General features: G+C 45.2%; 2 protein-coding genes and 2 non-coding genes across 4 annotated transcripts; 2 read left to right on the top strand and 2 right to left on the bottom strand.

Annotated features, from left to right (window-relative positions):
- Nucleotides 1-1745: 1745 nt before the first annotated feature.
- Nucleotides 1746-2286, bottom strand: TrAFT101_000728 (uncharacterized protein; the record flags this gene model as incomplete). The annotated part of the gene is made up of 4 exons (XM_024899162.2): nt 1746-1872; nt 1939-1992; nt 2054-2148; nt 2230-2286. The coding sequence occupies 4 exons, from the start codon at nt 2284-2286 to the stop codon at nt 1746-1748; spliced, it is 333 nt and encodes a 110-aa protein (XP_024764944.2).
- A 3395-nt stretch (nt 2287-5681) lies between these two features.
- On the top strand, nt 5682-10567 carry TrAFT101_000727 (uncharacterized protein). The gene is made up of 3 exons (XM_024899216.2): nt 5682-6374; nt 6442-8394; nt 8447-10567. The coding sequence occupies exons 1-3, from the start codon at nt 5784-5786 to the stop codon at nt 10460-10462; spliced, it is 4560 nt and encodes a 1519-aa protein (XP_024764941.2). The 5' UTR covers nt 5682-5783; the 3' UTR covers nt 10463-10567.
- A 412-nt stretch (nt 10568-10979) lies between these two features.
- TrAFT101_000726 lies at nt 10980-11075 on the top strand. The gene has a single exon. It is a non-coding gene; the product is annotated as a tRNA-Lys (tRNA).
- A 1308-nt stretch (nt 11076-12383) lies between these two features.
- Nucleotides 12384-12475, bottom strand: TrAFT101_000725. Its single transcript has one exon. It is a non-coding gene; the product is annotated as a tRNA-Lys (tRNA).
- Nucleotides 12476-12592: the final 117 nt, after the last annotated feature.

Raw genomic sequence — 12592 nt, 5'->3', positions numbered from 1 at the left:
AGCCCTTTGGCCTTGCAGCTCGTCATTGCTCAACGAGCCAATCACCGTGAGGTGTCTTCCGCCATCTTGCCTACGGGGGAGAGCGCTGAGCGCTTTTTGATTGATACTATTGCCCAATTTGGTCCCAAGATTGACAGCTATCTGGCCGGCAGTGAAGATGAAATGCCCTCCCTGTTTATTGCGAGCACCGTTATAGCTCTCGTCGAAGTTAGTCCCCCCTCCTTCTCTACCTTCCAAGTCCATTTTGCTAACTTATTCACAAAGAGGGCCCGAGTCGACAAGCTCTCTCAGGCATACAATCATCCTACAGCAGCCAAGGCCATCTTGAACAGACTTCACAGTCTCGATTCAGAAGAAATTTTCATCAACATGCCCGAATGCCTGATAGAGTACTACATGCACACCGTCTCTTTTGCCTGCATTGCTGCCAATCCCATTACGGCTGCTGGGGTTCCATTCATCACTGCACCACAGCTATTGTTTGTCGACAGCTTGGCAGCTAAAGGTTATCTAGGTAAACTATGCGGATCTTGGCTCGACATTTTGGCCACTATCCCACACATTTTTAGATTGGGAGCCATTATGTACCGCCGGAAACTTGGTACATCTACGTTTCAAGATGCATCGGGCGATTTCCTGAATTTTGGCGATATAGAAGACAGGCTCATGGCCTCTGCACCTTGCAGTAACGGAGATCCTATCCATACCATTGATAAAATTGCCTTTCTATTCAAGATCGCCGCCTTATTATACCTCTGGTCTCTATTGGATGAGCCTCTGTTACAGGATCAAGGCATCGAATGCTATGATGAAGACGCTGAGCTCCAAGATGAAGACTTTGAGTGCGACGATCAAAACGAATGGAGACAAAAGATGCACAAGGTGACCATGAAATCGATGCTTAAGCAGGCAGAACGCATCCTGCCCACTATTCCAGTGGAGGACAATTTGAATCTCGCCCTCTGCTGGCCTATGCTTATTATGGGATGCTTTACCAAGAACAAGGATACAGAAAAATTCATCGAACAACGCTTGATTGCCATAGTCAACCAATTTGGTGTTGGCAATCCGCTTGAGACTCTGTTCGTTTCAAAATACCTCTGGAATATCCCTGTGAACAGGCGTTCCCCCTGGATGATTTGGCACTATATCCAGAACTCCAGGTGCCGGGAGTGCACCTGTCCGAAATGCATACCCTTTCTCTTTTGAACAAGGAGCGGGGTCTCTTCTGGGTTATTTTCTTTACCTGTACCTACTTCTTTGCCCCCCCCCCCCTTGGATCGCGTCCCGGACTATTCGCCTTATGAGCTTCGCTATTTTCTTGCCATTAGCATTGTTTACGTGTTTCTGGCGATATATATAGGTACTTGGCGTTCTACTACCATCCTGAGAGTGCATTTATTAGCGAAACCGTCTGCAATTTTTCTTCTTCTTTTATTTTCTACGTATTTAGATTGGTTTAGTCGTCTCTTGTCCCCAGATTGGATTACTTGGATAGAGTACAATATATTACACATTTACCTATAAATTTTGTGAATGGTAGCATGGTTACACTTGGCGGCAAAAAATGAAGTCCTGTAGCAGCAATCGAAAGAATCATCATATCATTTCTCGTTATTCAACTTATTTACAGAGATGATGTGTCCTCAGCCTCTACATGCTTTTTTTCTTTTTCTTCTCTTTTATGTACATGAGTTAAGATGACGGCATTTCTCCTGCCGTTGCGATTGGCTTTATATAGATACTTAGTTGCCGCCGAAAGGACCGCCAGGGATGGAAACGGCGCAAGAGAAGGCGGAGAATGCGCCGTTGATAATGGTGTTGGCGGTATCGGACTGGTAAGCGGCGTAGGGGACATCGCAGGTGGCGGTGCTGAGGTAGGCCGTTTTAGTATTTTGGATAACAAAGCAGAGTGGAGGGATTATTGTCTAAACTTACTTGTATAGAACACAGGCGTGGCCTTCCTTTACCTTGATGGATTTGACATTGGGGCTGAAGAGTTGACAAGCGTTAGTTTCCAAGTTGGATCAAAAGGGAAAAGAGAGAAGCTTACAATCCGGTGACTGGGTTGCAGACACCAAGAGCATCGTCAGTGCCACTGATGTCGTAGGTGGAGCCCTTGAAGTCGGGCTCGGAGAAGAGAGTGGCCTGGTTCATTGTTGAGTGTGATTGTCAGTTCAGTTCATATTCTTCTTCAATGTTTCTTCTTAATTGAAAGAGCGGACTTACCACGTTCTGAGCGGCGGCGACGCTGGCAAAGATGAGGGAGAGGACACTGAACTGCATGTTTGCGGTTGGTTGGCGAAGAGGAATTGTGTTATTTTTTTTGTTTGTTGTATGTTGTTTGGATGGAAAGTTGGCTGTTGATCGATCACAGATCTTTATGGTTTAATGGCGGGTGCTTTCTCAGTCTTTATATGCACGTCCCATGAGTTTGCGTCCCCGACTTCCGAACCGCCTCTATACGCATAAAGGGAGATACTTGCACAACGTTCAGCGCATTATACACGTATTGTAGGTAGTAGTATATGCTTACATTATGGAATCTGGGCAAATTTCAGTCGCCCGTTCACGAAAGAATTGCTCAAGTAGGATAAACATGCCGACTTATTTTTGCCGGATTGGGTTGTCTAGGATGGTAATACGAAGTGCAGCGTGGCGTTATTGTACATCTTACGCCATGATGCTGTACTGTCATTCAAAACAGGAAGGATGAAATAGAACAATATGCGCGCGCTTCTTTTCCAATGGTTCCTACTTGATTGGGAAAACTATATGATGTAATGTTTATGCGAAGAGAAATAGAGGACATAGAGCCGCCAGCAAATCATATTGTTCTACATGAGAAGTATAACCCTCCTGTGTACGCTGATGATCGTACTATCGTCTCAAGCTAATAGCCAACTGCCGAATTAAACCGCTGCAAGGATGCGGGCTGATAGGCACCTACCGGAATAAGCTTGATTTGTTGTTCTGGGGGGGTTGTTTTTAGCACAAATCTAGTGTACTATACTCTGACCTCCTTAATACTACTACGTATAGCTTATTACTATACATGAACGGGCTCTGGCAATTCAATGATTAGTAGCCTATTACCAGGTATGACGCCGCATTTTTTATTTATTTTATTTTTGTTGAGGCAGCCGGGCCGATTAAGCTGAAAGGGGGACTTGAAAGCCAATTGAATGGTTGTGAAATGGAATCAGCTGCAGGAGAGGCATGGAATCTCACACCGCGGGACGAGAGACAGCGCATCACGATTCGGAATACCTACTATAGACAGAAAGAGAAGGAAGGTGGGGCCGCAATTGGTAACGAACTCTCTGGCTTCATCGTAATAATGTCTTGGTTGATGGCGTGAAAGCAGATGGTCATAGGCAGTAGTATAACCACTACATGTCGTTTATCCAATCTTCTTTTAAGTTTCTAGCTAAACAATAAAATATCCGTCGGTATCCTGGCTTTCTGAACGCCTATCTCGAACAATAGGCACCTCTGCGGGACTAAATCTCTCAACGATGGAGCCATCTTCGATCTCTCTGCTCTGTTACGGAGTAGAATCCAGAAGGATACGGGGGCTTGCAGATCACACAGTCAATCGAGGGCGTTGGATGGGGCCGTCCAACGTTGCTTTCGCAAATCCATCCCCATCCACAAAAAAAGAAAAGTTGGCAGGGGGTTAGCATTGATGTAAAACAACACGAATCGCATATAATGCCGATTCGACGTAGTATCCCGAGATATAGTCCGATAGTTTTTCCACCTGTCTGGTTCTTCGGCTTGCCCCAGAGATGCTTTGCGAACTCTTCCTCCGGCCTTTTTTTTTTCTTGGAAGACATGTTTTGTATACATGGTTCAATAACTAACTTAACACTTGCCCCTTTCGTGTAATTAATGGAGAACCTGAGCTGGAAATGGGAGATGTGGAAGACTATCGAGTGCCCCATCTCGAGTCTATGAATTGAATAGTACTACTGCTGTGTTGACAGGGGTTACCGCCTTCGCTCACGCTTACCAAAAAGGAAGAGAAATTATGCGAAACAACCAATACAGATTGAATCGTATCGTGTCACCTTTTCGCGTCTATAGACAGCGCAGTAGCTCTTCCTTTCCTTCTCCTTTTTTTTTCTGTTTTTTTTTTTTTTTCTCCCAGGTCGTCATCGTGTCGGCTAGCTTGATTGGCGAGGCTCCGCTGCAATACCGCGTTTTGCGTTCTGCCGTCCAAATTATAGGGCGGTCGAGCAACTTTTTTAGGCACTCGCTCACCGCCCGCCAAATCTTTCTGCCTACCCTCTATAAAACTTCGCCCGCCGCTCGTTCTTTTGGATTTTCTTTTTTTCTTTTCTTCTTCACGTCGACAATACTTCAGTATGTGCCACCCCTAGCTGCAGTGCTGCCTTGCCATAATCTTTCCAGAGCCTCCATCTAACCTTTCTGTTTCCTACAGGAGAATCATTTCTATAGTATTTGTCTCTTGCTTTGGTTCCCAAAAGAGCCATCGAATCCACCCTGGTTGATGATTGTATATCCTCGACACCCAAGAGTGAATTTTTTTCTGGTCCTCTCGCCCTGTCCGCAAGGATGGCGGCAGTCGCCTCGTGCTTCTGCTGTATAGAGAGTTGTTCTCTTGATGATCTCGACCCTGTTCGTGGTCTGCCTTCGGGCGCATGGGCAGGGTGGGTGTTGATGGACGTCTGACAGGCCTTTTCCCTTTTCATTGCACATTGGGGCTTGCCCTGGATGCGAAGAAGATTTTAAGATGCGACTGCCCTTGTCAGAACTGGTGCTGGTAGCACGGCTGAATGGAGTACATGGTGATTTTTTTTTTTTTTTTTTTTCCAAGATATTGGCTCAGACATTCAACCAGGGCTGATGTTGCACCGCAAAGTTTCTCATCACAGCACAATCAGAGACAAGCACCACATAGATAATTTCCACCAATATTTCCTAGCCCTCGTCTTAATTCCCCGGCCTAGACATCGAAGAGCTCATCCGCTCTCTCTTCAAAAGGATCGTGAACCTAGCCTTTTACACGACACTGCCGATGCGGCTTTGCGCGCAGTGGCCAGTTTATGACCATGAAATTGCATCGCACTGACTCACCAACGAACCAACGTCTTGCTTTGTCTGTTGGAGGGGCAATGTTTTGGCCTTTACCATCACATTGATCCAGCTGCTCCAATGCATCGATGCTGATGATTAATGTTCTGGCTAGATCTGACCCAGTCAACCACCACAGCCCATGAAACCAGTAATGGCTCGCCATAACGCCGCGCATCCTCAGTAAATTAGCCTTGGCATTGGAGTCTTGACATTGCGTGGCTGCGGCTGAAGGATACATGCATGAATGCGCGACGGGTGGGGCAACTCATTGATAAAACTGCTGGCGATGGTGATGATGGGTAGGATGTGCAAAAAATGCCCTGTCCTGAAGTGCACACACGAGTAAAATAGGGACCGCTAATGAAAATACGCGTGCAAAGAAGAAGAATATTTACAAAGTGGCTTATAGTAGAAGCAGCAGTAATTAGGCAGTGTGTGTAATGATAAAGGTGCAGGTGCTTGTAGTTGTAACAGGTATTCCTTCCTCAGGTGTTTTCTTGGCTCCCCGCTTGCCTGAAAGGTACACACGCGTGATGCGAATGCGCCCAGCTGTTGCCCAAAAGAACCCCCGCACAATCATTACATCTCCAGGTGCTAATCCTATTAATGGACCGACTTCATTTCTACCAAAATTGTTTATTTGGTTCTCGCAGCCATCTTTTGCACTCCTAGCAATTGCCATGCCTGTTAGGCAATGGATTCGCCGTCTGAAAGGAACGCCTCGTCCGAGTGGGCAGCTTGAAGGGATCGAGCACGGTGGCAACAATCAGGCAGACGCATCCACTCTGTCCAACGCCATACCAGCCTCTTCAACCAGCGTAGATGCATCTCCGGCTCCCATTTCATCTTTTATAGCGGTTAGCAACGCTCGGCCTGAGCTAGAACCAGCCTTGGTCATCGTGGACAGATCCTCAAGGTCACCAGAGCACCTTTGGGATCTAGCATATGACGAATTGAAAGTAAATGATGCTGCATTGGTTGACGCATACGAAAAGATTCTTTCTTGCCATCTCTGCGATCGAGATCCAGAGTCTGATGGCGACGTGGATGAGGAGAATATAATTGCACAAGGCGATCCAGGTGCTAGAAGGGCCCAAATGGAGCAGCTTGTCACGTCCGGTTTGGTCAAGATAAAACGAGAAGCGAAGATGAAAGAAAGCCTCGACAAAGGTATGCAAGTTGTTATGTCTGCCAAAGAGGTCATTCGTTCCGCAATCCAAACCATTCCACAAGCTGCTCTTGCTTGGACTGGCGTATGTGTGGCACTAGAGGTACGACTGTGTATCTATCAATGCAATAAGAGAGTCTATATTTGCTAATCTGTAGCGTGTTTCTTAGCTTTTTTGTAACTTGACGAGTGCAACTAAAGCCAATCGCGACGGTATAGAATACGTTGTTCGGAGAATGGGGTGGTATTGGGAGCTACCAGAAACTATTCTAACAGAGAATACCAATGCTTACAGCCATCTCTCCAATATGAAGGGAGGGCTCGAAGTCCAACTTATCGGCCTCTACAAAATTTTACTCCTATACCAGATGAAAAGCGTTTGTTCTTACTACAAGAGTCGCGGGTTTGTTTTCTTACGTGACCTTGCTAAACTGGACGATTGGGATGGTGATATCATAGCCATTGAAAAAGCCGAAACCATATTTTACAAAGATTCCGACGTGCATCGGAAAGAGAAAATGAATGCCAATCTTGAACAGCTTGCCAAGTATGTGGAAAAGAAAATGACCAAAGAGGATTTACAGTGCTTCAAAGACATGGGCATCACCGACCCGAGCTATGACAAGAAACGCATTGAGAAAACAAAAGGAGGTCTTCTGGAGCAGTCATACCGTTGGATTTTAGATAATCCTGATTTCCAACTATGGCGAGATGATACAGAGAGACGGCTGCTTTGGATTAGAGGAGATCCGGGAAAGGGTAAAACCATGCTTCTTTGCGGAATTGCCAATGAGTTGCGCAAGCCGTCGCCCTCCTCTGGCCTGGTATCTTATTTCTTCTGCCAAGCGACCGACCGACGCATTAACAATGCCAATGCTGTAGTGTGGGGTCTGATGTTCATGCTTGTCGGTCAGCAGCCGGCGCTTATGCATCATATTCGCAGCAGATTCGATGCATCTGGTAAAGAGCTTTTTACAGGAGTAAATTCTTGGTTTGCTCTGTCGGAAATATTTTCAGATATGCTGAGAGATCCGGCTCTGACATATGCCTATCTACTCATTGATGCTCTCGACGAGTGTATTTCTGATCGGGAAAAGCTGTTAGATCTTGTTGTCGAGAGTCTGTCAACTTCATCTCGTGTCAAGTGGCTTGTTTCAAGCCGGAACTGGCCAGAGATTGAGCGTCGGTTAGCTGGATCTGGAGGCCTTGAGAGAATCAGCCTCAGCCTCGAAGTAAACGCCGATTTAGTATCGCGCGCTGTTGATGCTTACATTGAGCATGAGATATCACAACTCAATCTTATAAAGCAATATCCCATGCTAAAAAACGAGATCCAGCATCAAATGCAGCAAAAAGCCAACGGTACCTTTCTTTGGGTCGCACTTGTTGTCAAAGACCTCCACGATAGGCAAGATGCCGAGTACGTGAATCCTTCACATATCTTAGATGTTCTTTTGGAGATGCCAAGCAATCTAACGGCCCTTTACTCCCGTATGGTGGATCATATTGTCAAGCTGAAAGGAGATTCTCCGGAATTATGTCAGAAGATTCTTTCGGTTGCGGCCCTAACATTTCGACCTCTCAGCTTGGTAGAGCTAAGAATTCTAGCTCGCTTTGACCGTGACCGGATCGATGATCGGATGCTGGAGAGATTAGTCAATAAATGCGGCTCATTTTTGACAATCCGTGATGGCACAGTCTATTTTGTTCATCAGTCGGCAAAGGACCATTTAGTCGGCAAATCAACAAAATCTATTATATTCCCATCTGGCTTGCACGAGGTTCATTCCACCGTCTTTCTTCATTCGCTTGAAGCTATGACTTTAGTCTTGCAAAAGAACATCTATCATCTTCCACATCCAGGCTCGCATATTGATGAGATTGAGACTCCAGATCCAGATCCCTTGGCTGCTATTCGGTACTCTTGTGCCCATTGGATTGATCATTTCTGCGACGGAATCTCGCATAATGACCGTGCCATATGTCAGAACTACCTCAATGACGACGGACCTGTCTCTGTGTTTCTTCACACGCACTTCCTCCATTGGCTCGAGGCTCTGAGCCTTCTGCGGAAGATATCAGACAATGTCATCTCAATAGCGAGACTCGAAAAGTTATTAAAGGTTAGTCTATACTTTATCAGCATTCGTGTCGTCCATAAACTCACCATTTTAGACACAATCATCTCAAACACAGTTGATTCGTTTTCTACACGACGGGTACCGATTTGTCCTGTATTTCTTAAGAGCTATCGAGATGGCACCACTTCAAATATACTCTTCTGCTCTTATATTTAGTCCGATACAAAGCTTAGTCCGGCAACTCTTCCACAACGATCTCCCGTCTTGGATTCATAATAGGCCTATTATGAACTACACTTGGAGTCCTTGCTTACAAACCCTTGAAGGCCATGGCTCCGAAGTTAATTGTGTTGTCCTTTTAGGAGATAGCAAGCTGGCCACCGGATCAAACGATGAAACAATCAAGATCTGGGATATAGCTACGGGCACATGCCTCCAGACGCTTGCACGTGATTCTTCTCTATCATTATTGTCTTTAAAAAATGAAAAGCTGGCCTCCGGATCTAGGGACGCTACGGTCAGAATCTGGGACATAGTTACGGGTGTATGCGTGCAAACACTCCAGGGCCACAGTCGACCAGTGACTTCTATAATTGCCTTGACAGAAAACAAGCTTGCCTCAGGGTCATTAGATAATACAGTCAGGATCTGGGATATGGCTGCTGGCATATGCATTCGGATACTCAAGGGCCATCGTTTTCCAGTGAAATCTATAACCGCATTGACAGATGATAAGCTGGCCTCAGGATCAAATGACCAGACAACCAAGATTTGGGATATAGATACGGGTGTATGTGTGCAAACACTCGAGGGCCATGGTGACTGGGTGGAATCTATAACTGCCTTGGCAGATAACAAGCTGGCATCAGGATCAAATGACGGGACAATCAAGGTTTGGGATATAGTCACGGGTGTATGTGTGCAAACACTCAAGGGCCACTGTCAATCAGTGAAATCTATAACCGCATTGACAGATGATAAGCTGGCCTCGGGATCAAGTGACGGGACAATTAAAATTTGGGACATGGTCACGGGTGTTTGTATGCAAACACTCGAGGGCCATGGTGACTGGGTGACATCTATCACTGTCTTGATAGATAATAAGATGGCCTCGGGATCAATTGACGGGACGATCAAAATTTGGGATATAGTTACAGGCATATATGGTCAGACACTTGACGATCATAAGGATTGGGTGTATCCAGTGGCTCTCTCAAAAAATGGATCAGAGGCAGTCCCAAGGTCAGATGATGCAACGGTTAATGTCTGGGATATAGCGCCTACGGTATACATCCAAACGCTCAAGGGTCATAGTAACTGGGTGTATTCAGTGGCTCTCTCAGCAGATGGAAGGCAGGTGGCTTCAGGGTCAAGAGATGAAAAAGTCAAGATTTGGGATGTAGCCACTGGGACATGCGTTCAGACGCTTGAGGGTCATAGTAATCGAGTGAAGTCAGTGGCCTTCTCAATAAATGGGAGGCAGGTGGCTTCAGGATCGTGTGATTCAACAGTCAAGATCTGGGATATAGCCACTGGGGCGTGCGTTCAGACACTCAAGGGGCATGAGGATTGGGTGAGGTCAGTGACTTTCTCAGGAGATGGTAGGCAGATTGCTTCAGGAGCAGAGGATAGAACTGTCAAGATCTGGGATACAGCCACAGGAGTATGCGTTCAGACACTTGAGGGTCATCGTGATTGGGTGAATTCGGTGGCTCTCTCAGCAGATGGGAGGCGGGTGGCTTCAGGATCAAGAGATGAAAAAGTCAAGATCTGGGATACAGTCACTGGCATATGCCTCCAAACACTCCCTGTTGGTGTAGTTACTCAACTTTTCTTTGATGAAGAGAAGGAGTCTCGCCTTCATACTAACTTGGGGATTCTAGATCTGGATTCAGGGCCAGTCGTCAATGGTCCAGTGTCTGAAGTTTCTGTAGATTCCGTTGGCTATGGAATCCATGAAGACGGTGTTTGGATTACAAGAGATAGTAAGCCATTACTTTGGCTTCCCTGGGAGTATCGACCAACGGCTTCAGTTGTAGTTGGATCAACGGTTGTTATAGGTAGTATTTTTGGTCGTGTCTTGATGTTCCAGTTTTCAGAAGAAGGCTAGGTTCGCATTAGAGATAACTCTGCCATTTTAAACTTATCTTGAGCACACATTATAATTCTGCCTAACGTATGAATAGATATAGCTCTTCTCTCTTGGGAATTTTAGACAGCAGATGCCAGGCATAACGTGACTATAATTATTGTTTATTGTATTTTGGCAGCTCCGGGGCGCTCACTGGATACACTTACCACACAATGCCACGTAAGGTAGCAAACGGCCTGTGATTTCTTCGTTAAGACAAACTGATTCTGAGGCTCCGGGATGGCCGCTTCTTTTCTTGGCAGTGCACACGTAGACGGCCACAATCTTGCTTCAACCGCCGTCACATACTAGCCGTGGTGATGGCTGTATTACAAACCCCTGAAGCCCCTGTGCCCTAGCAGGATAGAGACAGGTATTGCATACTATCTTGAAGCATCTGGCCGAGCTTCATTATTGCTAAAACCTGGGGGTTGGCATGAGTGCTTATAATAGTACATATGCAGTCGGCGTACAACAAAGACGGGCATTCGCCATTGCCCGGTTAGCTCAATCGGTAGAGCGTGAGACTCTTAAGAGGGACACACGTTCTGATGTAATCTCAAGGTTGCGGGTTCGACCCCCGCATTGGGCTTTTCCTATAACAAAAGATTGAAGCGGCGAATGCCATATTTTTTGTCCATGCTGCAAATTTTTTTAGTCCATTTTCCAGTGGCGTAGTCTATTATACTAGCTTGTTGCCGAGTTGTTGCGCTAGCCAGCAATCACGCTGGCTGCTGAGAACGAACGAAAGAGGTTGCAGCGTCAATCTAGGTCTGAGCTTCTATGTCCTAGGTCAAGTATGGCACTTGATATTACCTATTATACACATATATAGAAGTTACGAGCGTTATATATAAGGAAATGGCGATATATATCCGTCGAGCAATAAAGATGTACTTGGCCAGCCACTCATTGCCTAACTGCACTTTCTAATAGCTAATGTAATTTTTAGGTGAAGCTATATATATATTCAGCCTTTCATCTAGCTATATAATAAGACTAAGTATTCCCTGTGATGCTTGATGGAAATATTAGATGAGCTATATTATAAAGGTATATAAACTATAATTCTATCTAGCATTAATATTATATATACTTTACTTATGCCTATCTATACTACCCTAGAAAAGACCATTAGCATTTAAAGCTCCTAGAGTCCTTGCACTCTCCAACATGGTAAATATATATATAAATTACAGTTTTTTATCAAGGTCTATCTAGATCCTGTTTATTTAATTTACTGGCAGTCAGCCAGAGTCTGTCTCTATACTCTTAGGAAGACCAGCTCCTTAAAACTAGTGCTGGTAAGCATCCTAGATAGCATATTTATTTATAATCTTGCTTTTTCAGGTTAACTAGCTGGCGTTTTAAATAATATTGCTTTTTTCTGCTAATATACATGCTTGCAGTAGGCAGCTAGAAGTATAATATAACTCTATAGTCAACAGTTACTGGTTCTTAAAGGCAGTATAGTATCCCAGCATAAAGATAAAACCAGACATTTGCAGACTGTCGTTTACATTACTTACTACCAGCCGCTGTAATGATAGCAGGCCATCTCCACCAAAGGCGCTATAATTATAGCGAGTAAAATTTTTCTCTTCTTTTATTCTTAAAGGGTTTGCTTGAAGTTTATAAATGGGGAATTAACTTGGTTAGTTTGCTCAGTGACGTGCACTAAGAGAGCTAGCGGCTACCTTAGCCAAAGACGCTCCTAATGCGGCAGGAATGGATCTGCTGTAATTGGCTGCAGGACCCTTAGCGCGTTGGCTAGCGCAGCGGCTTAGAGAAGAGAATCCACACTAGAAAAAAAATAGAAGGAAAAAAAAAAAGACATGACACAGGAAGGAGCAAAAAAATTTGGCGTTCGCCGTCTCAATCTTCTGAATTGTATAGGAAAAGCCCAATGCGGGGGTCGAACCCGCAACCTTGAGATTACAGAACGTGTGTCCATTTAAGAGTCTCACGCTCTACCGATTGAGCTAACCGGGCGTAGACGAACGCCCTGTTCTTGTTGTGTTCCGTTGAGGCTAATCTCTCTTATACACCACATCATGGATGATTGTAACCGATTTATCCAGTATCTCTGCGTGGCAGTGCTGAATACAA

This window comes from Trichoderma asperellum, chromosome 1, assembly GCF_020647865.1.
Source record: "Trichoderma asperellum chromosome 1, complete sequence".
Classification (NCBI taxonomy): domain Eukaryota; kingdom Fungi; phylum Ascomycota; class Sordariomycetes; order Hypocreales; family Hypocreaceae; genus Trichoderma; species Trichoderma asperellum.
This window is presented reverse-complemented; position numbering and strand designations above follow the sequence as displayed.